The sequence below is a fragment of the Octopus bimaculoides genome, chromosome 1 (assembly GCF_046866305.1).
Source record: "Octopus bimaculoides isolate indiv1 chromosome 1, ASM4686630v1, whole genome shotgun sequence".
Lineage (NCBI taxonomy): Eukaryota > Metazoa > Mollusca > Cephalopoda > Octopoda > Octopodidae > Octopus > Octopus bimaculoides.
This window is the reverse complement of record NC_142928.1, coordinates 79,240,705-79,267,755: the sequence shown is the minus strand read 5'-3', so window position 1 is coordinate 79,267,755 and position 27,051 is coordinate 79,240,705. Positions and strand designations below refer to the sequence as shown.

General features: G+C 39.1%; 1 protein-coding gene across 2 annotated transcripts; it reads left to right on the top strand.

The window, feature by feature from the left end:
* Positions 1-641: 641 nt before the first annotated feature.
* On the top strand, positions 642-26,535 carry LOC106880644 (uncharacterized). Of its 2 annotated transcripts, none has more exons than XM_014930685.3 (2): positions 642-2,835; positions 24,890-26,535. In XM_014930685.3, the coding sequence occupies exons 1-2, from the start codon at positions 2,821-2,823 to the stop codon at positions 25,847-25,849; spliced, it is 975 nt and encodes a 324-aa protein (XP_014786171.1). In that variant the 5' UTR covers positions 642-2,820; the 3' UTR covers positions 25,850-26,535. The 2 variants fall into 2 exon arrangements, with proteins under 2 accessions (XP_014786171.1, XP_014786170.1); XM_014930684.3 differs by lacking the exon at positions 642-2,835 and adding an exon at positions 11,889-12,880.
* Positions 26,536-27,051: the final 516 nt, after the last annotated feature.

Here is a 27,051-nt window from a genome sequence, read left to right as displayed (position 1 = left end):
CAACTTACTAAAATAGTATTCGGGATGCCTTATCTCTACGTAAGATTAATTTTGAGAATCTGATTAAAGACTTCGCAGTTAAAAGAGAAGTAGGAGAAAACTTTTCAAATATAAAGTGGAAGTATACAAGGAAAAACATTATTTTCCATCTAACTGTTAGTTTTGGTTCATTTTGAAAAATAAAATTTATTTTATTGTTTATTATTATTTATATTTTGAATTACATATGTATGGTGGGGACCAAAATCTTTTAAGCGTTTAAGGCCTCTTTGAGTCTTAATCCAACCCTGATTGTGGTACACAGCCAGAAATTTAGGGGAAAGGTGTCAGTTAATCATATCGAACTCAATACTTGATGCAATATCTTATCGGTCCCAGGATTTGAACCCTGATCGCAGAGAGCCATAAATACATACCGTTATGGCCTCTTGTCCAACTCTCTGACGATTCTGTTTATTCATTATCCTTTCTCAACAGGAGTCCATATAAGATTTTGTTATTAAATTTTATGTGAAATAAATTGCTTACACTTCTACAATACACAAAATATTTTAACATTTTTAAAAACAATTCCTAATAACAACTAATTATAAAAATGTAATAGGATTGTTTTAAACAACGAATGGTTGTCGAGTCCACCCGAGTGAAACAGAAATCAAAGTGGGGTGGCATAGGTAAAAAAAATGGTTGAGAATCACTAGAGATAATCATACTTGTTTGTAATTTCGGCACAGTTTAATAGGAGACAATAACCAATTATGTCGACTCCATGTTAGACTGGTATTTTTATTTTATCGATTTTGGGGTGATAAAAGGTAAAATTGACCTCGGTAGGATCTGAACTCAACATCATAATCATTAATTCTTTGAACCGCAGATCATAATAATTCTAATTTAAGCATAGGCAGACAATTATTTGATGGTGGGGACAGGTGGATGAAGTCGAATCCAGGACTTGAATAATTTGTATTTTATTTTAATTTATTTTATTGACCACTTTCCCAAGCGGGAGAAATGAAAAATTTATCTGTGGGATTTGAAATAACTAAATCCTGTAAAACATTTTGTTCGACGCGCTCACGATACCGACAATTCACCGTCTTTTAGAGATAATTATATTATATATATGATAACGATTTCTAACTTAGGCACAAGGCGCTACATTTTAGAGTGAAGTGTGGAGGTGGATATGTATAATCAGTTATATCGAATTTATAACTTGGAATTTTCATATTTTTCACGGAAAACAATAAACATATACATAAATAATAAGGTTCACAAGGAACCTACTTTACTTGTGAGTAGTATTGCAAGTGTTTCTTTATAGTGATAAACACAGGAATGGTACACACCAGCTTGAACAGTTGTATGTAGTAATCAGAATGATAAACTAAATCTTATGTAAATAAACATACAGTTATAAGCATATGAATAGTACAAAAATTAAAGTAACAAAACCATATATTACTGGAAAAATAAATGTAAAATTATTATTATAAGGTATTAATGTATTTTAACTGCGGAAACAGTAGAGGCAACAGCTTCGTGTCTGTAGGAATGTAGCATCAAGCGAAATCTATCGATGTTGTTACACTACATGACTGCTTAATCTATTTTATGGACCCTTGAAGGATGAATAATAGTCAAGGAGAGAAAGCGGAATATAACGAACAAAATTAACTATTACGTGTTAAGGATACTTGCTTATGCATAAATATCTTTGGATTTGTTTGGATTTTGGTTATGGATCTCAACATTGTGAAAGTATTTACTAGCATCTACTGAATACAGCAGAACATCCGCCTTTTCGACATTTATAACTGATTTCTTACATCAAAACTCCAAATCTCTGATGTACTGGAGGAAATAATTGGACTGGTAGTGTGATGTTCAAGCAGTCCACCGCGCACACGGAGTACGAGACGGAAAGATGATCACTATGTGGTCGCACGATTTGCTAAAAACTGCAGCAAAATCTCATTCAGAATCCTGAGGGCTGACTTGTGACTTAACAACAACAACCACGACGACTAAGTTGTGAACCTATCTCCCTCAAACGACGACGATGATAGTGATTCTGATGTAGATGCGCATACTTTCACATGAGCATTTTCGCTTCATCGAGTCAGAAAGTTTAATATTTTCCGTACACACACACTTGAGTGAAAGAGAAGATAGTTAATTTTTTTAAATTTCATTGCTTTTATTAATTAGAATTTTGTATTTGTAGGGAGGCAGGGTGAACTGTTTAGTTTTTGTCCCAACGTCACTCACATTCACATACTTTTGTACCATCACAACTTTCCTTTTCCTCCCTCATTCACTCTCTCTTACCCAGCACACACGCACAAATACATTCTTCCAACTTAAATCTAGCCCGACTACTTGGTCACTGAAGTACGTCGAACGAAGACACATGCGAGCTCGTTTTCGCATGTTATTTATCACATGCAAGTTTTTACGATGATGATTACGACAATGAGAAGAATAATTATCACATCAGATTTAGTCAATAAATTCGATGTACTTATTATTTGTAAAAGATATAAACACATTTTATTGCGATATATTTATACATACTTGCACATTTGCATACATGTATAAATACATACATTTGCATTATTTGGATTGTAATTGCAGGCTAATTAGTGGAATATCTTCACATTTTATGAAAAGTTCGTTATTATGTATGAACCAATTTGTAATTTCGGCTGCAGCTCTGCGTGCGTGTGTGCGCGCGCATCATAGATTTTCTTTCCCTTGTTGAAAATCAATGTATATAACTGAGTTAACTGGGATTTCTTCTTTCTAGACGAGTGGATGTTAATTCTCAAGGTAAGATGTTATATCTCTTATTCTTTTAAAATCATCTTTTTTCACCTTTTTTTTTCTTTCCTTTTGTACCACTATTCTATCACTATGTGTAATCTCAATGTATCACTCAGCAATGTTCCCAATGTTTTTGCTAAACCTTAATGGTTAATAGTTGGCAGAATCGTTAGCATGTCAGACGAAATGTTTTGTGACATTTCATCCGTTTTTAGGTTCTGAGTTCAAATCCCACCAAAGTTGACTTCGCCTTTCACTCTTTCGGAATCGATAAAATGAAATACTTGCTGAGCACTGGGGTCGGTGTAGATGACTAGCCCCGCTTTCCCTTAACATTGCTGGCTTTGTGCTCAAATTTGAAAGAATTATCATTTTTGGCAGCATGCTGGCAGAATCATTTGAGCATTGGAAGAAATTTTTTGTGGTATTTCTTCCGGTTCTTTGCATTATGAATTCAAATCCATCAGATATCTATTCTGCCTTTTAGAGTCTATGAAATTAAGTCCTGTCGACAAACGGTTTCGATAGTGTCAACAAATACCTCCTCAAAATTGCTGGCATTGTGCCTATATGAGAAACAGTTACTATTATTATTTAAGGATTTATTCTGCCGAGGCCAACTTTGCCTTTTATCCTTTCGGGGTCGATAAAATGAGTTCCAGTTAATCACTGGGGTCAATATAATTGACTTCCCCCCCCCCCCCCCTCTCTGAAATTGCTGACCAAGTGCGAAAATTTGAAACCATTTTTTGGTAGAGACGGACTATATGTAATCTGAACCTTCCCCCCCCCCCCTTATTTATTAATTTTTTTTTTACGGAATCCCACGTTTTAGGCTATGGAGATTCCGATTCTGAAAAAAAATTGTTTGAAAAATTTCAATTCCCCCCCCCCCACCAAGTAGGCTATTTACCTAGAAATAACAGCCAAATCTCACAAAACTAGTGTTAGGGTTAGGGTCAGGGTCCGGGTTAGAGTTAGGGTTAGGGTTAGGTTTACAGTTTGAGTTCTAATTCCGTCGAGGTCGACTCTGCCTTTCATCTTTTCGAAATCGATAAAATAAGTACATAAATACCAGTCGAGCACTGAGGCCTGATCTAATTGACTGATCCCTCCCCTAGGCTCCCGTGGCTTTTATGGGTTTTTCCACGTGTAACCTTTCGACGCGCCTCCCCCTATTGGGAGTTTTATTTGTTATATCTTTCTCTGTTTTCCTAACTGTTTACACGAACGTTTTCTACCTTTCGGACAAAACCCTTTGTAACCTTCGTCCATGTCTTTGTCCTTACATGTCTTTGATTTATATTAGCCCTTGTGGCCAGGAATTTTAATTGTCAGAGGGATCTGTCATGAATAGTAGAAATTTAGCCATACGAATATTCCTTGGCTTGTACCAGATAGCTTCTGATAACCAAAATCTAACTCTTGGTCTTCGCACGCATCCTAGCCTCAATGTCCGACGGAACTGTTTGTACTGGCAGGAGAAGAAGGGAAGGCCTGTGCTGTTACCTTATAACTAATACGTCGGATAGCTGGAACTCGTCAGTCTGACTAGGCAGTTCATCTAAGAGAGGGTAAACTTTGACATGCGGCAAAGTTTCAGAAACAAATCTTGAGAAAAATTCCGCTACTGAAATTCATAAAGTAGTCAAAAGTTGTTTTCAAAATAGTTTTGGCATAACTACAGGGTTTTACCCCCCAGACTTTGGGAGGTCATAACTTTCAGAAAAATGAATTATTTTAATGAAATTTTCTATGCATATAGTATTTACTATGTAGAATCCGAATATGCAAAAATTTCCGGTGAAAGTGTTTTGGAATGGGGGTGGGGGACAATTTTCGGAAATTCCAACAGAGTCCACTTAAATTCCTCTTCACTTCCAGGAAAATTAATATTTTTTCGTGAAATTTTCTACAAATATACCTTGATGTATGTACATTTCGAGCATGTAGGAATTTTGAAGGAAACAACTGCAGGTTATTTTTGAGAAGCGTTCCCCCACTCGGTGGTGTTTCGGAGCAAGTCGTCCATATTTGTTTCATTTTTCTCTATTATGTGCGTATGTGCATCCGTAGATTTCTAGACAGTGAAGAGAAGCCGTCATAAGAAAACTTTCGTTAAAAATAACATGCACACGATTTTTTTTTTCTCAATAGAAGTAAATTCCAAAGTAAACGTTTCTAGTAGAGAAGTAGAAGGGAACAGGAGCAAAAATAGGAATATACACGCACGGTTAAATAGAGAAACTTTTTTTTCAATCTTGCAAAAACACGAAGATTAAGAATAAACAGAAAAAGTACACAAATATATTTTACACACCTGTCGTATACGTCGGTTTTGTTTTTTTCACTTTAAAGGTGGATTAATCCCAACAAAATAACATAACTACCCTTAAAGTGAAAAAAACAAAACCGACGTATACGACGTGTACCTTTACCGTATTTCTTGGGGATATTCAGCGTGACACAGTGTGACAAGCTGACCCTTTGAATTACGGGCACAACAAAAACAGAAAGTAAGAGTGAGAGAAAGTTGTAGTGGAAGCTTTTAGGTGTTTTCGCTCAATAAACACTCACAACGCCCGGTCTGGGAATCGAAACCGCAATCCTATGACCGCGAGTCTGCTGCCCTAACCACTGGGCCATTGCGCCTCCACGGTCTCCCATACTAACCCTACCCAAACTTGTAACATGCACAGAACACCGCAGCTTTGCCTCATCGCAGTAGAACAAGGAAAGCAGCTGTTTACCGGTTATAAACCGGTACTCAAATTGGCACTAAGAGATGCTTTCGACATAGGGATGGGCCACTGTCTCACTGGACAGCTACCATTCGCATCAAGCTGGCCAAATTCCAGCCATTTAAGCGCTGTCCAAATTCCAGCCATTTAAGCGCTGTCCCGTTGCAGACTACCTGCCTCACTTAGTGCATGTGACCCACAGATACAAGTAGCATAAATTACAGATGGAAAGTGGTGCACCAGGCTCAACGAGAACACAAAAGTGCTAACGAAGTTGATAAGAGGAGGACGCTGAAAGTCCCGACCTGGAATTTTTCTACTTATGCTAAATTTTAGCATAATCTGGTGGCCCGTAAATTCCTACCCATCCATATATCTTATGTATCCAGTGTGTGTGTGTGTGTGTGTGTGCTGTCCCTCAGTCTCGCTGCATAATATGTGACACCATGTTCTGTGAGACATTTCCCTCAACAGGGCAGGGGTTATTGTTTCAAATGTCGCGGTAACAGCTGCCTTCAATTCATCATTGGAATTATAACGTTGCTTAGGCACAATGTCCTTTATGTATCTTCAAAGAGAGTTATCTCATGTTGTCCGGACTTCTTGCGGGCCATTTCATGGGCGCCGGGGATGTTACAGAACCACGACCTATCCATTTGTCTGGAAAAGTGTCATTAAGATGATCTCGCACAGTGAGGGCATAATGAGCCGGATCTCCATCTAGTTGAAACCAAATCTTCTCTCTGATTTCAAGTTCATCGAGTTTCTGTATAAACCGTAGTTGTAACATATTGAGATATGAAGTATGGTTAACTGACCCGTCAAAAAAGTATGGTCCAATAACATGACGCGCATTAAATGCTGCCCACATCATGGCATGCAGAGTATTGTATTCAATCTCTTCATAATAATGAGGGTTCTCCTTTACCCAGAAGTAAACATTTCGCGCCCGACTCGAACGGTAAATTGCGCACTCGTCCGTAATCATCACTTTTTCCTCGAGAAAGAATCGTATTGAATAACGTGGACGGGTAGGACTTACGGGCCACCCTGTACATCCTCGAAAATGTATCTTTCCAAAAACTTATTTATTAAAAGAATTTTCCAGAATGTTATAAGGAAACAAAGTCAGTGACTCACTAAAATGCTGTTGGGCCAAGTCTGAAACCAAATTGAAGTTATGTCTTGAACTTTATACTGATTCCACGAAACAATAAACTTAGCTTGGAAGTATTGTTAGTTGTAATATTTCCTGTTTTAAACTTTGTTCCTACTATAAGATATCAATGTGCGCGCGTGTGTGTGTGTGTGTGTGTGTGTAAGCGTGGCTGTGTGGCAAAAAATTTGTTTCCTGACAAAATGGTTCCGGTTTAGGTCTCATTGTGTAGCATCTTGGGCAAGTGTCTTCTACTATAGCTCTGCTGATCAAAACTTTGTGAGTGGCCTTGGAAACTGAAGGAAGCTCGTCGCACGCGCGCGTATATATGTATGCGTGTTTAATCTATGGATGCGACAACTGTTCATACGAAGGTGAAGGCTGCAATTCTAACTCAGTGTCTCCAAAATGTAACGGTAATGGTGAAAAAGTGTGGCGTGGTGCATAAATGTGGAAGGGCATGCGAGATAAAGGAAGTTAACTTCTTGCATAGTTGGTGTTTGTGTTCTCGTCATTGTGTAGAAGTAACCTACAGATAGCGATGGAGTAAAGTTCTAGTGAAAGTGAGAGTGGTGGGAGGAAACAACTGCTTCGTTGGTGAGTTACCATAGTTGTCCCTTTGTGCCTTTTCCTTTAGAGACGGCGTTTTGTTCAGCTGGTCAGTCAGACTCGGTTCTCACTAACTGACTTTGGCTTACGGAGTTCTTGTTTCTATAACTATCCAAAACTAGTCACAAGGGACATATTGTTGAGAACAATAAATTTCGTAGGTGATACCTGTTACCTCAATTCTAGCTTTTGGTGGCCTAGAAGAGTGAAGTTGCAAAGACATTATTTTGCTTAGCAAAGGCATCTGGCAAATGTAACTGCTGTCACTCACATAAAAATCATTGTATTATCGTGAGAAAAGTGCTGTTGAACTGTTAAGTGAAAATTGGCTATCGAGGATCGAATCCACGCTATGCTTGCATGAAGCCACTACATCACCCCCCCCCCTCCAGAGAGGTTACGAGAAAAAGAAAAGAACGATCGAGGAAAAATCTTGCATACCAGGAAAGAGGATCATTAAAGTGTATACGGGACAGATATTTATTCAAGTGAGTCTGAATAGCGGTGTCACTTTGCGTGCCAAAATATGTGCAGTCAGTGACTGGGCAGTACGGAAAATGAGTTGGCGCGTGAGGGCATATATACGAGTGCAGGTGCACGTATCAAAATCTCACAGTAAAATAAGCTCAGGTGAGCGAGCGAGTGTATTCTCAATCCATGATATCGAAAATCTTCCTGCAGGATTGCAGTGTGTGAAATGCCTTGAAGGTTTTTCAGAAGTGAAATGTGCCTGGTGCTGTTGTCGTGGGTGAATGCTGAGGTTAGCAAGAACGATAGTGAAGCATGCAGGAGTGATGCGCGAGACAGGTAATTTTCTCCATTCATTACGTGACCAAACAGGAGTCTGACAGAAGGAAATTATGTCTAACATGAGTGCAGAGCATGTGAACATCCGACGTACATCGAGTCCTGAAAAGAGTTGAGCTGGCACAGACGTGTTGAAAAACAAGGCAGTAGAGGCATAAGAGTTGCGTGTGTGTGTGCGCGCGCAAGTGGGTGCTCAAGGCTGTGGCAGTAATGCTAGCGCATTGATTACAAATACAATGAACAATGTTGAATATGCCAGTAATTGAATACTTCAGACAGGAATAAGCAGAAGCTTATATCTCCTCTCGGTGAAGTATTGCCTGATCTAAAGATCTTTGTAAGTTGCCGAATTTCACAGATAATGACATAATTACCTCGTGCTACGGATGAAATCAAAGCAACAGTTAAGGAGTAGCATATTTTACCACGACAGACACGTACACAGCATCGAATACCACGATGTGAGTGAAAGCTGCTCTCACTGTATTGTCCGGTGTCTGGACCGGGCTAGGACACGTGCAATGGGCCGTGAAGGTATCAATGTTGCTGGATGGGCTTGCTCGGAAGAAACCCGTCGTGACATCGATACTACGATCGGGTCTTTGACAGATGAGTCTGGACAGGAAGATCCAAGGACAAGAGGAGATATGTAAGGCCTTTCACAAGCACTTTGCTGCGCTGTTCGGCCCGCGTCTTTCGACTCGTGACGCTGAGCGCTGTGAAGGACCAATCACAGCCAAGAAGATCAGAGAGGTACTGTCCGAGAGCCCCGAGGACAAGTCACCGGGTCTGGATGGTCTTCCCTACGAATTTTACAGTAGCATGCCAGACTTGTTCGGGGACATACTGGCCAGTGTGTACACGAATTGGCAGCAGAATGGGAAGATTCCCAAATCTGTGAGCCGAGGAGTGGTGACACTGATCAGGAAAGACCCGAGCAAGGGGGATATTGTTAATAATTTTAGGGCCATAACTCTGCTAAACACAGAGTTAAAGATTTTGGCTAAGATGCTCGCAAAGAGAGTTAGGGTTGTCGTGGGCGACCTAGTGGGGGAAGCACAGACATGTGCCATCCCAGGAAGGACGATACAGGACAACCTTCACCTCATTCGCTACACCATAGAACGGGTGGGTAAAATGCATGACAACGGTGGGGCACTGGTGATTTAGACCAGTCTAAGGCGTTTGATAGGGTTGACCACGGATACCTAGCGGCGGTCCTTCGGGTGGCCGGATTTGGCCAGACCTTCCGAGGCTGGATTAAAGCCATGTACTGCAATATCGAATCAATCGTCCGGGTGAATGAGTTCTTCTCGAACCCCTTCGCGATCGAGCGTTCGGTTCGTCAGGGCTGCTCCCTGTCCCCGATTCTGTATGTATTGGGACTCGAGCCATTGCTGCGGAAGTTGAGGGACGTGGGGGTGGACCCGCATGATCCTTGTTGCGGAAGGAACGTGACGGCATACGTGGATGACGTCACCATCATCGTGTCGGATGAAGGGCGTCTACCTCGCACAGAAGGCGCCATCAAAAGATACGAGATGATGGCAGGGGCGAAAATTAACCAGGAAAAATCAATCGGCTTGCAACTCGGCACCTGGAGGGGCAAGTCGATGCCTCCCAACAGCGTCGTCGGGCGCTGGACGGAGGGCCCGGTTAAAATGCTCGGAGTCCGGTTTGGACCGGACCTCCAGGTGGAGAAGAACTGGAGTGACGTGGCGAGCAAGGTGACAGCCATAGCCCAGAAGTGGTCTGGGAGGAGGTTATCCTTGTTGGGAAGGGCGGAGGTTGCGCAGGTGTTCATAGCATCGGTGATAACCTACCGCCTAACCGTCGTGCCTTGCCTTGTTTTGTGGCTGAACAAGCTGGAGCGGATACTTTTATACTTTTTGTGGGGAAGGAAAACTCCACTTGTGAGGCGCTCCATCTGTTGCCAGAAACCGTTAAAGGGTGGGCTGGGGATGCCCGGGCTGGGGATGCCCTGGCTGATGATGCGCAAGCACGCGCTGAGGCTAAGACATCTCCGGTGCCACCTGGATGGTGAGCAGGTGTGGTCAACGCTTGCCGAACAGGACTTCCCAAAGTATAGGTTCCTGAGGGACTTAGGAGCATGGATCAAGCGAAGACCCAAGACGGGGGAATGGCAGGTGGAGTGCAAACAAGCACTTTCCCTCTTCTCCCGGGTGAACAATGCTAGCAGCAGGGTTACCACAGCGGATATTTATAGTGGATTGGTAGAGCTTAAGTCTGACGATGTCCTGGGGGAGACTCTGGGCTTCGATAAGAAGCAGCTAGCCAGCCTGTTCGAGAGGACCTTCGGGTCGAGATTCCTGGATAACTACCAGAAATCCTTGACCTGGCTGTGCTACCAATCGACCTTACCGATTCGGGAAAGGTTATCAAGGCACGTATATGACACCTCCCCCACGTGTCCGAGGTGCTGGCGCGCCAGTGAAACGGTGACGCACGCCTTCATACACTGTGAGGAGCTGAGGGATTTGATAACCTATGCCGAACAATTGATGTCGGATACAGGAGTACGGCTCTCGACTGAGTCCATGATTAAGATTGTACCGCCTTCCTCTCTTTCCAAAGAGAAGAAGGCAGCATTTCTCTGCGTAATAACCATATTGAAAGAAACGGTATGGAAGACGCATTTGGAAGGAATTGTGACTGGACAGTTCAACTCCAGACGAGGTCTGGTGAACCATTTCACCGCCCATCTTGTTTTCAAGATGAGTCTGGAGAGGAGGAGCCTGCCGCAAAGAGTGTTTGCGAAAAGATGGAAGGAAATCGTAAGAAAGTTGAGTATGCAAGGAGCCATGCCAACATGGCCGGACCGGGCATAGAAGGAAAAGAAAAAACAAAAAAAACAAAAGGGAAATCAACCGGTGGGTTAGTAAGACGACCCAAACCAAAAAAAAAAAAAGAGAATTAAAAAATGTTTATATTTTATATATATTTTTAATGTACCATATCACATTATATCATTATATTCATTATAAAATCCATTATAACATCCATTCGATAGAACATTCGTAAAAGGCTGAAGACCTTATATATATGTTGTTGTCTGTCCCCTCTATGTATCCTATTTATTAGGAATAAAAAGAAAATCTTTGTACCTTCTCCTTTAGAGACGGCGTTTTGTTCAGCCGGTCAGCCAGACTCGGTTCTCACTAACCGACTTTGGCTTACGGAGTTCTTGTTTTTATAACTATTCAAAACTAGTCGGAAGGAGAGACATATTGTTGAGAACAATAGAGTTCGTTGGTGATACCTATTATCTCAATTCCAGCTTTTGGTGACTTAGAAGAGGTTGGAAGGGTGAAGTGGCAAAGACATTATTTTGCTTAGCGAAGGCATCTGGCAAATGTAACTGGGATCTTTTCAATCTCAGTCACAGATTTGGTTGCAACCATACTTCCAAATACAAAAATTAAAATACAATAGGCAACTAAACAAAAGTTGGTGAAGATTAATAAAAAATAAAATAAAACAGAGTGGTGAAAATAATTAGGAGGAGTAAGCAAAAATATCCAAAAACACAGCAGCCAAGCTGGAGAACAAACCGAATAAACCACGCGAGGTTGAAAAATGAATTTAACAGATGACCCAGAAGTTGCTCTTCCATTACTTTCGCAAACAGCAGTAACTTTCTTCAGCTGAATACACGTCATTGATTGGTTATAATTACCCAAATACAACTTTAACAGGAAATAGCTTCTAAAATACAAAATTTTGTCAAAAACGTGAAGAGCGTCATTGGCGAACAAAATTGAAGCAGTAGTGTAAATGCATAATACGGTTACTAATACTGATAGATGATATTGTAGCTTATCTTGATAAATTACGTCACTTATAATTTATACTCATATCAGCAAGTCATCGAAGTCTGCCCTTCCCACTACACACATGTAATCTCTCACACACGCATTTGATCTCCCTCTCACTCACACATTTAATTTCTCTCTCTCCCTCACATACACACACGCACGCGCACGTGTAGCTGTGTGATGACCAAAACCTTGTGAGTGGATTTGTATTCGCCCAACGCAACCACTTGATTACCGGTTCAGCCAAAGAGACCAATGGAATAAGTGCAAACTTAATAAAAAAGGCACTAGGATCAATTTGTTCGACTAAACCTTTCAAAGTTGAGCCCCAGCATGGCCACAGTTCAGCGTCTGGGATCGCAGAGAATTTCTGTTTCTCATTTAATTATCAACAGTTACTTTTCAAAACTATTCAACAGTTTAAAAACATTCTATACATAAATGTTACGACGAGGCCCCGGCTGGTCTGTGTTATTGAACGAACAGTCCCTGTAATTAGGGAACATTGCATACAACTAGTTGGGCATGCACATATATTCTTTAAAATTTATTATAATTAGTATCTGAGGACAGTTTTTATGAGGGGGAAATTGTGCCTTGTGCAGTCGTGACATAGTGGATGTGAGTTTATAATTTTTATTTTTGTATGGTAATAATTATAATTATAAAGCTTGTTAGATGAAAGACAAAAGTATACTCGCGTTTATATTTAGATATAAAAAAATATAAAAACTTTTAGACTGTAACTTATTAACGTTAAGAAGAGCGCAAACGATTCTTATACTGCCAACCTTGTGATGTCACTCGAGAAACGTGTACCTAGGAAAAAGAAAGAGTGGAGAAATCGTATCTTACTACGAAGGAGTAAGAGGATTTTCTCTCTGATCTCATCATTGGTTAAGGTGATGTTGCCTTTTTTTTATTTTTGTTATTCTGTGAAATGATTTTGTTGGATCTTTAATTACTTTGGTACTTTAATACATGACTTGGATATTGCAAGGAATAGGGGTCGAGTGAGCATTTCGAGATAAACGATTTAAAATAAATATATCTTAATTGTTGTGTGAGAAAGTATATATATATTCTGATGATAAAATATAGTATCTTTCCAAAACATCCTAAATTTATAGACTATATCTTGTGTGTTTAAGAAAAAAAAAAAAAATTGCAGAAATAAATTTTTAGATTATGAATTACATGGTTCGTTATTAAATATATCCCGCCTCGCCCCCTTTTTTTCCGAACCAAAATAAGGGATTTGTAGCATATTAGGGGGTCAGAGTACTTGATTCCACGCAAAAAATCCGAGTTTTTTTTTTTTTTTTACCTTAGTGAAAATTGTGCTGGTGTTAATATAAAAATTTACCTGAACGGTAAAGTGAAAATTGTGCCTGTATTCATGTAAAAATTTACCTGAACGAGCACAAGAAGGGTGTTCTATATAGTTACTTGATCTCAGTGTAATAACCAAATCCCTCCCCATTGTCTTGAAAATTGAAAATGAGAACGACATAACTAACTGTCTTTAAAATGGAAAAGCACGTGGGATAATGCAGTCTAAAATAAGATTATCTTTTAATAAAATATTGGATGATTATAGCAAAACACCTTTAATTATAAATTTGTTCGATTACTCCAGAGGCGAAGATTAAAATAAGCTAACTACAATGTATCCAGTTCATTAACTGTAGATAGTTATCATTGACGGTACATTTCTTTGTTGTACTCAAGTTATTAGAGATAGCTAGTCATTATTTAAATGACTAGCTATCTCTCTCTATATATAAACTTTTTTGTCTGTCAGTCTCCTATGCATTCTCAAATGGCTCCACAAAGTCAAATCAAATTTTACAAGGTAATAAATAGTAGTGTCAACATGTAATTTTTATTTTCATTTGGATTGAAACAATATAAGATTATCTAGGCATAATCTTTCTGCAGTCAAACTATAGTTAAATAACACGACATCACATTTTGTGTATGTGTTCGTTACATACGACACAGTATACCACAATGACGACACATTTTGTATATGAGTGTGCATGTGTCTGTGAGTGTTTGCGTGTTCGTTACGTACGAGATACTAAAGATCATTTTATATCACAGCGGCACATTTTGTATAAGTATCAGTTTACGCCTTCCTTATGTACGATATAGTAAAGTAATTTTATACCACAAACACACATTTTGTATATGAGTGAGTGTGTTTGCGCGTTCGTTACGTAAATGTATGTTTGTGTCTGTTTGTCTTATCTGTCACATACACTCACATACATATACTATGTGTGTGAGTATATGTGATTGTAAATTACACTGATGTAAACTGGCTATGTGAAACAGCTATACTGGCTCCAGTAATGAAACTCAATCATGAACTTCTTCAAAAGTTTACATGTACATCAGAAATGGCTTTTCCATCAATTCACACAACAGCTGACCCAGATCATGTTGTTCAATAATACCCTGTTGAATTTCTGAACACACTTAAACCTACTGGGATGCCACCGCATAACTTGACACGAATCTGGATGCTCCCATTATGCTGCTTAAGAATCTTGACTCACCTCACCTATGTAGTGGAACTCGCTTAATTGTTACTTCCATGACGCCCCATGGACCTACAAGCCACAATCAGTACAGGTAGTCACAAAGAAGAAAATTTCTTTATTCCAAAATTTCCTCTCATATCTTCTGATGTTCCATTTCAATTTAAGAGGCTTCAGTTTCCAGTCAAACTAAGTTTTAGTATTTCAAATAACAAATTTCTGGGTTAATCCCTCAAGGTAGTTGGACTTCATCTTTCTACTACATGCTTCTCCCATAGCCAACTCTATGTTCGTTGCTCATGAGTTGGAAGCAACAACAATTTATTCATTTGGACACAAACAAAAAATTACACAATGAATATTGTTTACCCTGAGGTGCTTCAAGATTGACAAATTTTCAGTTCTAAATTCGATTATCATCACAGTTTGGATATTTTTAAAAATAAAATATAGATATTTTGAAATAATTATGAGAAAAAAAATATATCTTCACATTTGTTTACTAATCTGAATAAGAACAACAGTAACCGTGGCAACGCCGGGTAATACAGCTAGTATCTACTAAAAATGTTAAATCACTTGGAAACTTTTTGTTTTCCAGTTCTACAATAGGAACACCTTTAATATTCATTAAAAAATTCACGTTTTTCTTCAGTTCATAAAATCGCTTAAGCATTTGGGCCTTACTTAACCACCTAACTTCACAATGGTACAATAAATTCCCATTTTCGGCTTCAATATATTTCACAATTTCTTTAATTTCCCTATTATTCAATCCTTTGCTTTTTATCAAATTAACAGCCTTAGTTACAACCTTCATTACATTGCCCATCTTGAGATTTTGCACATAAACTTTTCATATGAATAAAGCATTGACACATAAATTTTTCAGATCCAGAAGACGCTTCTTCAATTTATTCTTAATCAGAGCTACGAACCCTTTTTCACGACCTACCATAGATGGAGCGCCATCTGTAGTAAGGCCATTCACTTTTTTTCATATGGTAAATCAAAATCTTTCAAGGCTGAGTTGACCATTTGAAATAAATCTTCACCTCTGTTTGTTCCATGCATTAATTTCAAGGCAAGAAATTCTTCTCGAATGTTGTTTTTTGCAGTTATTCCACGTATAAATATTGCAATTTGAGCGGTATTAGACAGATCAGTTGTCTCATCAATAGCTAGAGGGTTTTTAAAGAAATTTTATATAAACACCTTTCAAACATTACGGTTCTAAAAGAAATTTGTGGGGAAAATCTTTTCCGTTGGGGTGGGGAGAGGACTTTCGAAGAGAAAGAAATTCATAAATTATATTTTTGCTTGAGTGTAATGGAAAAAAAAGTATGATAAAAACTTATTCATTTTTTTGTATGTTTGAGTAATAGAAATAAGGTTTTAAAAAGATCCCATATATCATGGTGAGAGAAACAAATTCATAAATACGGTGTTGAATATGGTCTCACTATAGAAAAAAGTTAAGGGTGATTTAGCTGTTGTTTTTAGTATATGTCACGACCGTCTGATACCTTCTTTATTTGATGAAATGGATCATCATAGGGTGACTGGTGGGGTCTTCGTCGTGTGTCACGTCGAATGAACACAAAGTTAGCTGTACGGAGGCCTTTTGGTACGGATGATATGGATGTACCATGTGTCGACATGGGAACTGGGCGCAACTGGCCCACGCTGTCTCGCAGTTGAGCGAGGTACCTTTTGACATCCGGGTCTGACTTTGTATTCGGCACTGTAACGGGAACACCGTACACCATTTCTGCAGAGGAAGTGTTGAGATTTTCTTTTGGGGCAGTGCGGATTCCCAGCATCACCCATGGGAGTTGATCGATCCAATTTGGCCCGTTAAGTCTGGTTGTCAGGGATCCCTTCAGGCAGCGGTGAAATCTCTCCACTAATCCGTTGGCCTGTGGGCGGTAGGCTGTTGTGCGGTTCATTGTGATTCCAAAAAGGTTACACATGTCATCCCACAGCTTTGAGGTGAATTGTGGACCCCGATCGGATGAGATGCTATCTGGGACACCAAAACAGGCGACCCAGTTTGCGATGAAGGCTCGGCTGACTTCTTGTGTTTCCATGCTGCTGAGAGGGATAGCTTCAGGCCAACGGGTGTAGCGGTCCACCAAAGTCAGTAGATACGAGCAACCCTATGAATGTGGCAGGGGGCTGACAAGGTCAATGTTGACATGGCTGAATCGGGCCTGAGGTGGTTCATATTTGCCGAGGGGTGTTGGTGTGTTGATGGACCTTGTTGACGGGGATGCAGGACCTGGTCCAGTCCCCGATTTTCTTGGCCATACTGTGCCAGATAAATTTGCTTGACATCAGCCGCCGTGTGGCTTTAGTACCTGGGTGGGAAAGTTCGTAAATGATGTCGAAAACTTTCTTGCGCCAGGCTGATGGGACGATCAGTCGTGGCTTCCCAGTGGATACATCACACGGTAGGGTTGTGCCGTTAGAGCCAAAGTGTACATCCTGCAAAGGATGTGATGGCAGTGCGATAGGCCCTGATCCCGTCATCTGTCTGTTGGGTTGCAGCCATAGCTTCGTAATCCAAGCCTTCCGTTATTAGGACTAGGTAGGTGTGAGAGCGAGTAGGAGCACGAGAGAGTGCGTCGGCAACTGGGTTGCCCTTGCCAATTATGTGTTGGATGTCTGTGGTGTACTCAGAAATTGCTGAAACCTGTCGTTGCTGGCGTGCAGACCAAGGCTCCGAGAGCTTGCTCATAGCAAAGGTGAGTCGTTTGTGATCTGTGAATACTGTAAACGTGCGGTCTTCAAGGAAATAGTGAAAGTGGCGGACACCTAGATGGACAGTCAGTAGTTCCCTGCCAAAAGCACTGTATTTCTGTTCAGGGGGTCGTAGTTGATGGCTGAAGAAGGCGAGCGGTCGCCACTGACTGTTGATGCGTTGTTTCAAAACTCCCCCAATGGCTGTGTCGGATGCGTCAACTGTGAGTGCAGTCCAAGCTGATTTGTGAGGATGAAATAGCATGGTTGTTTGGGCCAGGGCTTGTTTTGTGGATTCGAAGACTGAAGTCATTGTAATATCCCATTCCACCTGTCTTTTTGCACCCTTTTTTGACAGTGCCTTGTATAGGGGTCTCATCACTTTGGCTGCAGAAGGGATGAAGCGATGGTAAAAGTTTACCATGCCCACGAATTGATGTAGAGCCTTGCTTGTGGTGGGGCGTGGAAAGGATAAGATAGCTTTTACTTTTTCTGGCAGGGGTGTAGCGCCGGCACTTGTGATTCGATATCCCAAGAAGTCGATTTCTGTCACACCAAAAACGCACTTGGCGGAGTTGATTACTAAACCATACTGTTCCAGCCTATCAAAAAGAGTCAATAGGTGCTTCTTATGTAGCTCTGCGTCTGGGCTTGCAATAAGGATATCTAAGTATGCAAAGACAAAATCGAGACCTCTGCACACAGTGTCCATCAGGCGTTGGAAAGATTGTGCCACATTTTTCAACCCAAAGGTTGTACGTAGAAATTCGTACAGACCGAAAGGAGTGATTACAGCGGTTTTCGGTACATCGTCGTCTTGTACTGGTTTTTGGTGGTATCCCCGGATGAGGTAAAGCTTGGAGAAAACTGAGCACCCAGCTAGCTGGGCTGAAAAATCTTGTATGTTTGGAATGGGATAGCGGTCAGGTGTCGTATCTGCGTTGAGACGGCGGTTATCTCCGCAGGTTCGATAACCTCCTTTGGATTTTGGGGCCACATGCAGGGGTGATGACCAGGGATTGCTTGATCAGTGAACTATGTCCAATGCCTCCATATTGTCGAACTCGACCTTTGTGATTGCAAGTTTGTCTGGTGATAGACGACGTGCGCAGCTGTGCACTGGAGGGCCGGTGAAGGTAAACTGTAATATTGTCCATCTACCTTTTCATCTACTACCCTCCTTCACCTACTTGTTGTAACATCCATTCATTTGTTCGATGATCCTTGTAAGTGATTAGTAATATTCTCCTATACTCTCACCTTTCAAACTCATTGATTATGTTCTCTTTGAATTCCTTCAGAGTCCATACTTTGCAAACATAAATGCCTATCGGCCAAATGAATACTAGCACTTTTGCTGCTCCAGATGTTATTAAGCTTTTTCATATGCTATGGCTAGCCATGTCCGAATGAATGGCTAGTTGGTTGGACAAGAGTGACAAGGCAGCTGGAGGATTCATGCTTAATCAAGAAGACTTTCATAGAAGTGTCATCAACATACTGCATGCATACAATACATAACAATGAATCTGTGATGCAACTGAATAACATTATCAGCAAGGGATTCCCTACTATCTAAGCTTAGGTCCTTTATACACTATGTTCGATATAAAAGATAGCATGGTCACAGTAGAAATGCTTTTGGTTATTTGTCTGGTCAATCAAAGCTGATCTGCTGCTAAGCAACAAGTTTTATACTAATTTGAATCAAGAAGAAAGTAACTACCTAAAGGAAAGGGTTAAGTGGTGGAACTGAATGTCGTTACAATCTCGAGCTAATTATTATTATTATTATTATTTTTTTTTTTTCTTGTAAGTCAGTCTGTTATTGATCCATCTACCATTATTCGTTTGACAAAAACAAAATTGACCACTTCTTTTATTTTTACACAAGTTGCAGATATTGTTAAAAGCATTCAGTTGAAATCAATCAATCTGACCATATACTGGTGAAGGAGTAATTGTTAGGATCTCATTAAGCTAACTGGCATAGTGCTATGGCTCAGATTGTTCCAGTCACACTACTTTGTACATTGCATGTATATAAAGTATATAAATCATTTCATTTTCATCATGCTTTTTTCTCTTAGTTCATTTTTTACTTAAATCAAAGTGTTACTATTATCCGAAAGTGTAAGAGTATGAATAATGCCAATTGTGGTGGATTGAAATAGTAGAATTGCTCTGTAAACACAACCAGAGTATCGGTTGTGGTGCTCTGTAAATACGGCCACTAATTTAGTTAAGAATAACACTGTATAACATGATTTTTATCTTTGGGAAGCAACTGTGATTTCCTATTTGCTTACCCCTAGAACCTATGAAAATTGGATAATATTTTCTTCAAATATTGCTTTTGTTACATTTATTCAAGCCCCAAAACATCCCTCTCAATACATGGCTATGATGTTCCCCCACTACTTTTGCTCATGGTCAGAGATGTACATATTATCAGCCATTAAAGGACATACTCAAGTGGATAAGGTCAAACAAATGACAAGCAAATCTGTGGCATTGAGCAGAATATTTGTTATAATGATGTTCCTGTTTCCACAACTCAGCACTGAATTCAGCTGAAATGTAATGGAAAATAGATCAGTTTCAAAACATTGATGTCCAGATCACAAAAGCAAAGTTTGAAAGGAGTGGTAGACATTTCCTTTGATTTCTAGATAGAAGCAAATAGGAAATAACACTGACCAAAGAAATGAAAATTCAAATTTTGTTTCACAATGTAATTAATCCAGACTCTGCTATCTGGTATCTTAGTTGCTATTACTGTTTGTCTCCAAGTTGGCTCTGATTGATTAGACCTCTGACCATTCTAACCATAATAAATCTCTTTTTTTATTCCACATCTAGGATATCTAACACTACATTGAACTATGTGTCAGTTTAAAGTGGTATTGAGAGAGAATTGCTTAGCTCCAAGGACAGCTTGATTGAGCAGGTGTATATTCAGCAGTATTCCAATAACAACACCTATTTTTTAAATTTCTTTTAAACAATAGGTTGTTATTTCAAGGAAATCTGCTTGAGGTTTTAAACAATTTGAGTGACCTCATTGAAGTTTCAAAGATAGACATTACTGATGCTGTGGTGCTCTGTGAAAGGCCGATTATGTGTGATGAAATATGGGAAGTGTTGGCTGGCTGCATGGGGGAGAATTGCTGGAGGCTGGATGGTCTGACCTACTGCCTTTATTTTTATATGTCAGACTTGTTTGGTGACATAGTAAATGTTTACTGTAACTGGTTTCAGAATGGGAGAATTCCCAGTCATTTGAGCTGTGGTGTAGTACTGCTATTGAAAAAGGACTCCAACAGGGGGTGGGGATTACTTCAATAATTTTAAGCCTATAACTCTACCAAATGCAAAACTAAAAATTTTGGCCAAGTATTAGCCAAAATGTTGCTTGTCATGGATGATCTTACCATTGATGCAGAGACAATTGCCACCCCAAACAGATCTATCCATGGCAATCTCCACCTCATGCAATACATCGTAGAGAGAGTGGCTAAAGTACATGGTATGGGTGGAGCCTCGATCAATCAAAAGCCTTCAATAGAGCCAACCACCAATACTTGGCTGCTGTTCTCATGGTGGGTTGTTTCGGTCCTGTCTTTAGACCCACAATGTACAACGATACCTGCAAGGTGGTAGATGAATGGTCTATTGGAATCATCCAGTATCATGCGCTCGATCCATGAAAGTTGTCTTTTCATTATGTACTGACACTTTAGCTGCTTCTACGGAAATTAGAGATGTTGAGGATAATCCTACATGATCTAGGATGTGGAAAAACTGTGTTGGCATGTGTGAACGATGTCGCCTTCATAGTGTTGAACACCAGACACATAGAAGTGCTCGGCACCGCCCTAAAGGACTATAAAGTAGTGACAGGAGCAGGAGCAAAAAATGAACCCCAAAGAGTCAGCTGGCCTGAAGTCCAGCACTTGGAGAGGTGGGTCCATACTGTCTAAGGTCAACACCAAGGTTGACTTTGCCTTTCATCATTTCGGGATCAATAAAGTAAGTACCAGTTGAGTATTGGGGTCAATTTAATCAACTTACCTCTCCCTAAAATTTCAGGCCTTGTGCTTATAGCAGAAAAGATTATTATTATTATTATTGTTAGTAGGCAGAATCATTAGCGCTTCAGAAAAATGCCTTGCGGTACTTCTTTCAACTCTTTACATTCTGAGTTCAAATCCTGTCAAAATCAACATTGCTGTTCACCTTTTTGTGGTTGATATATCTAATCCCTCCCCTCAAAACTGCTAACCATATGCCCTAAATTAGAAATTAATGATATGCTGGATATCAAGCCAGTTTAATGTTTATTATACAATAATAACTTCAGATACCTGAGCTGTATTACAGAAAACGCATTTAAAAAAATCTAAACAAACAATATAAAAAAGGAAAAAAACAAAGAAAACTTTTTAGATTCGCGTTCTCGCCCCACCCTCATAGACATACACAGTTTAACTACATCATAACTCTTTGTTATGTGGCAGCTACAGAAGTAAAATGGACATGCACAGTAACTATTTCCACTCTCCTGTATGTTTTTTAAAATCCGGAAGCAGATGGTTTCCTGTCTTACTATGACAAATCAGGCTCTGTTGAACCTGAATACAGCAGATGTAATTGTCTTGATTTTACTTGCCTTTTCTTTTCCTGGATAGAACGTAAATACAAGAATGTACTTAGAAAATAAACAAAGAAATGTTTATTAATTCCGTTTGTATAAACTAATCAAAAAAGGTTGAATGAGTGGAAGGAGCTTCAGAGACTGCAGATATCGACCGACAGATGTCCAATCTGAATTATCAAATCAATTCAATTTTACCAGTGAATAAAGGTGAGCAGTGAGAGTGTTCCAGGACGCTGCATCACTGAGATGAAAGGATTAGATGATTGTGAAGTGGAGAGTAGTATGCAGTTAGAGAAGTTCAAAGGTGGCTATTGGGTTGGAGATGTGCAATTATTTACTTCAGTGGAACTAGAGCTGTTCATGTAGTAAAAATGGAAAAGAAACAGTATGTCTATGGGATAGTGAGTGAACCCGGCTGGTGATTTAATTGTTGCCAATCAGTCGAACAATCCTCCTTCTTCGATCAGGGATGCTGGCATGTTCGCAGCAACGACGGAAGCACCACAGCCCCGTCAACGTGAGCAGTGAACTGAAATATTTTTTTTTTTATTCGAAAGAAGAGACCCTTTCTTTTGTTTTTTTTCATGATGTATTTTTGGCTATTTTATGTATGTAGAGTTGCCGCAAAAGGTCATCAATCAATGAAAGAAGAACCTCTACACGGTTGCTTGACCTGTTAGAAATAGCTATCAAACTTCCCTCACACCACAATATACTGTCTTAAAGAAAAGACTGACTGGATAATGTAGCATTGGACACACTAACCTAGCTAGTGAATATGGATGTGGTTGAGGTGGGTCATGGGGGGTGCAGCCCGTCCTGTAGAAAGCGTTTAAGGGGGTGGAACTTTAGGGTCTGCTGTATGTATAAACCTGTATAGGCTTAGGGGCCTGGCAAGGAGGGCAGTAGACTTAAGGGCTGCCCTGGGAAGCACATACTCTAACTATGCCACTGTTGGATATACAAAAAGATGAGATAATAGTCAATGCTGTATTATATTTGATCATAGATTTGCTTGGTAAGGATAGATTTGCTTCGCCTGGGGCGAAGTAACAAGGGTGACCAGACTCACTTTTGGAGCAAATTTAGGGTCTATTTACCGTTTCATTTAATAACTCGATAAAATAAGGCTGGAGACTTTCTTTGATATCTATATAAAACAAAATGTAACAGGTCAGGTTAGGTATGAGGGCATGCGCTGTTGCAGTGCATCGCTACATCCACCATTTGTCAGCATTTGCTTGGGGTGTCCTGGGCAATCATCTCAGCCCTCATCTCAGCAAGATACTTCCTCATCTGCCGCAACTATGTGGCATGTGATCGACCAGCATGAGCCGTTACCCCAACTGGATCATCACTGAAGAGAACATGATACACAGGATCCAACTTGGAAAAATAAGGAACATGGCTAAACAGTCTGAGTTGACATTCCCGAATCATACAAATAACAAATAAAAAAATCTTTATTAATTTAAAAGGGGATAAGGTCGAGTGGTGAGAGTGTTCCTGGAGGCTGCACTACCGAGAAGAAAGGATTTGACGATTGTGAAGTGGAGATTTATTTGCAGTAAGATGGCTATTGGGTTGGAGATGTGCAACTATTTTCTTCACCAGAACTGGAGCCGTTCTTGTAGTAAAGATGGAAAAAAAACAACTGAAAATAGAAGATTATGTTTAGCTGAGACATCTATTTAAATTGCAGGAATGAGATTTTTGCCCTTGCCCATGTGAAAGAAGATATATAGATTATCTTATCTATGGATCCGCTATGACTATAATCATTAGGTTCTTTACCTTCTGTTATCAGATCCTGAGAATCCAACAAAGTCTTTAACCAAAACATGCACAAGTTAACATACATATACATATGCACCCAAACTTGGGCTTAATGTTCAGACACCCACTCAAACATTCTCAAAAAAGCTCTACACACAAACCGACACAATACACATAACCCTTTAACCCCTCTGCATACATTTTCACCCACCTGACTCATGCTGTCTTGCAGCCATTTTAGATTCTTTGGTACCAAATGACGTAATACTTGATAAATACCCTGCTCATTTGCCTCCAGCGACTTTGTTTACTCTTTTTTCCAGTATCCTCAAACATGATGTGAATTTTTTCACCTCCAGTAACAGAGCAATCACCATATTTTTTTCATACATGTCATCTCTGAAGAGGTTGTGGTACTGACCATGCTATCATTTAACAACCAGTGCAAAATTGATTGATAAGATTGACTGAAATACATCTTTGATACTGTATACTTTGATTAATATATTCACTGTATTAACAAATATACGAGTGCATATTTTTCTGATGTACAGATTCTTCCATGACTATGTGAGTGCGTAATGTTGATCTTTATCTGTCGAGTGGCTAAGTTACATTAACTACAGTTTTATTTTTAGAAAGTTATTACCCTTGAAACAATTGAAAAACCCCATAAATGCTGTTTCTGTATAATCTTTGTTTTATAAACACTACATGGTCATAGATCAGGGACTGTGGAAGAACCCTAACCCAACGTACTCTTGTCTGACCCAAGCAAGCATGGAAAAATAAATGTTAAGCCGATGATGATGATGATGATGTTGGTTATGGAAAAATATGAATTCAGACGATTAATATACTCAGTTTAGTATGTAATTAGACTTTTGATTTAAAGATATTCTTGACAGTTGAAAGATGAAGTTGGCCTGAGTTTGAAAATGGAATACAGAGTGATGGAGCCAAATATGGAAAAATATTTTTTAGTCCAACACTCTACCTTTCACCACCTTGTAACACATTAATTGGAAATGTATACAAACAGAATCCTCCATATATTCCGGAACTTAGTAATTTACAGTTTTTGTTTTGTTGTAATTATTTCTACATATTTTATTGTGTGTGTATTATTAAAAAAGAAAAAAATTCTTGCTCATTTTTTTTTAATATCAATTTTCTTACTTTTTCAGATGCTGGCCATAAAACATATTTTCAATTACAGCCACCGGCTAAAGATTTTTGCTGTACTTCTTATGATACTTATTGTTGGTATTATCTATCTAAATATGAACATGTTTTCAGAAAATGTAAACCTTATTCATCTTTACAAAGTAACAAAACAAAAACACCAAGGCCAGTTTTGTACTATATTTACTTCATGGACGACAAGAAAAGATAAAGCAATTGTACACAATAACACTTTGCATTTATGGACACAGCTGGGACCTGATATTCAACTAGTTTTATTTACAAATGAATCAATTCTTGCTCAGGAAGCTCTTGCTCTTGGCTGGAAAGTACTACCAATTTTACATGTTGCCTGTGGAAATTTACCTGTGCTAAAAAGCATGTTTTTGGATGTTCAGCGCAATTTTCCGTCCAAAGTTTATGGTTATGCCAATTCAGATATTCTCTTTGATTCTACGCTTAACACCACTCTACGTTCAATCTTAAAGCACGAACAATTTTACCAAAACCACGGATTTCTCATAACTGGCCGTAGAACAAATGTTAATTTTCATAATCTAACTGTAAAAAGTATCAGAAACCTATCCAAGGTTGCATCAAAAGGGTCTTTAGCAAGAATATGGGGTGAAGACTATTTTTTTACAGGAACCAATTTTCCCTGGAGTACATTTCCTAACATGGTCATTGGACGGGTCGCCTTTGATAATTATATTATCATATTTGGCAACATAAACAAAGCATGTATGATTGATACTACAATGAGCATATTAGCAGTTCACCAAACCACTAGTGATGGTAACCTAGCTAGTTCCAAACGACCAAATGCAAAATGTAATACCAAGTTGATAAAACCGCAAAAATATAGACAGGGTTATACAGACTGTATACCACTGGAAACGAGATATGATTTTCAAGGTATAGTTCAAATAATCAAACGCACGACACCTCCACTTTGTCACTGATAATTATAAATATTTGGGAATGCTTTATTGAAGGTATTTAAATATTTAACATATGGGATTTCCTCAGACATATCATCAAGCATTTTATGAATAGAACTAACGTCAGTGTTTTTCATAAACTAAAAATCAAACATTTACTTTTTGACATTTACAACAATTGTCCAACAGCCATCTAACCCACACAGAATTTGGTATAGTCACAGAACCACATATTGAACAAACATACATATTGAAATAAAGCCCTTTCTTTTCATACACACGCACGCGTGCATGCACACACACACACACACACACACACACACACACACACACACACACACACTCTGAGCCTACAAGAGAGCATCTATGGGGCTGCTGAGCCTGCTAGCAATTAATTGCAGGCAAATGTTCATGGATCTCACTCCAACTTAGGAGAGAGAAAAAAAAGAAAAAAAACACATTTAGTAATTTTAACCTGGATACTCCCCCATCTCTAAACATGGAAATGCCATGATTGGATTGCTTTTCGTCTTTGGTCTGCTGGAGCTGGAGCTATGCAACAAAAAATCATACAAGCAGGTGAATAAGCAAGAAAAGAGATTCGTGGTGTATGTTATGTTTTCATATATTTTTGTGAATACAGATCAAATGTTATTTATGTTATTATGAAATAATTTATTTTAAATAAAGTGAAATAGCTTTGTGTATTTTCTATTTGAGATTTTAATGTTTCAAATATAACCAATATTCTCCAACATCGAGATTATGCATTTTAACAAGTGAACCAAATGTTCGGTATTTTATCATTACACACACACTCAACTACAAAACAATGTATGAATTATGGTGTTTAGTTAGGTACAGTTATGTTCTGATTACATAAACTGCTATCGTTTTATCAAAATTAACATGATTTTATTAAAGCATATGCAGATGTCCTTACATGAAATAATAGATCTCGGTTGATTTTGACAATGAGTATTGAGTTTGATTAACTGAACTACCTATTCATTGAATTAACATGTGAATATTCTACAGGCATGTACCCTTAATGCAATTCTCAGGAAGAATCAGTGTTTGCCATACTGGAATCTTTGTGGTTTTCGTTACTGCTTACAATTATTGGCATGTCAACACATTGCTCCCCTTGTACATGCACACACATATACTCACACAGTTGAATGTTCACTATCCCACTTTCATTGCACACACACACACACACA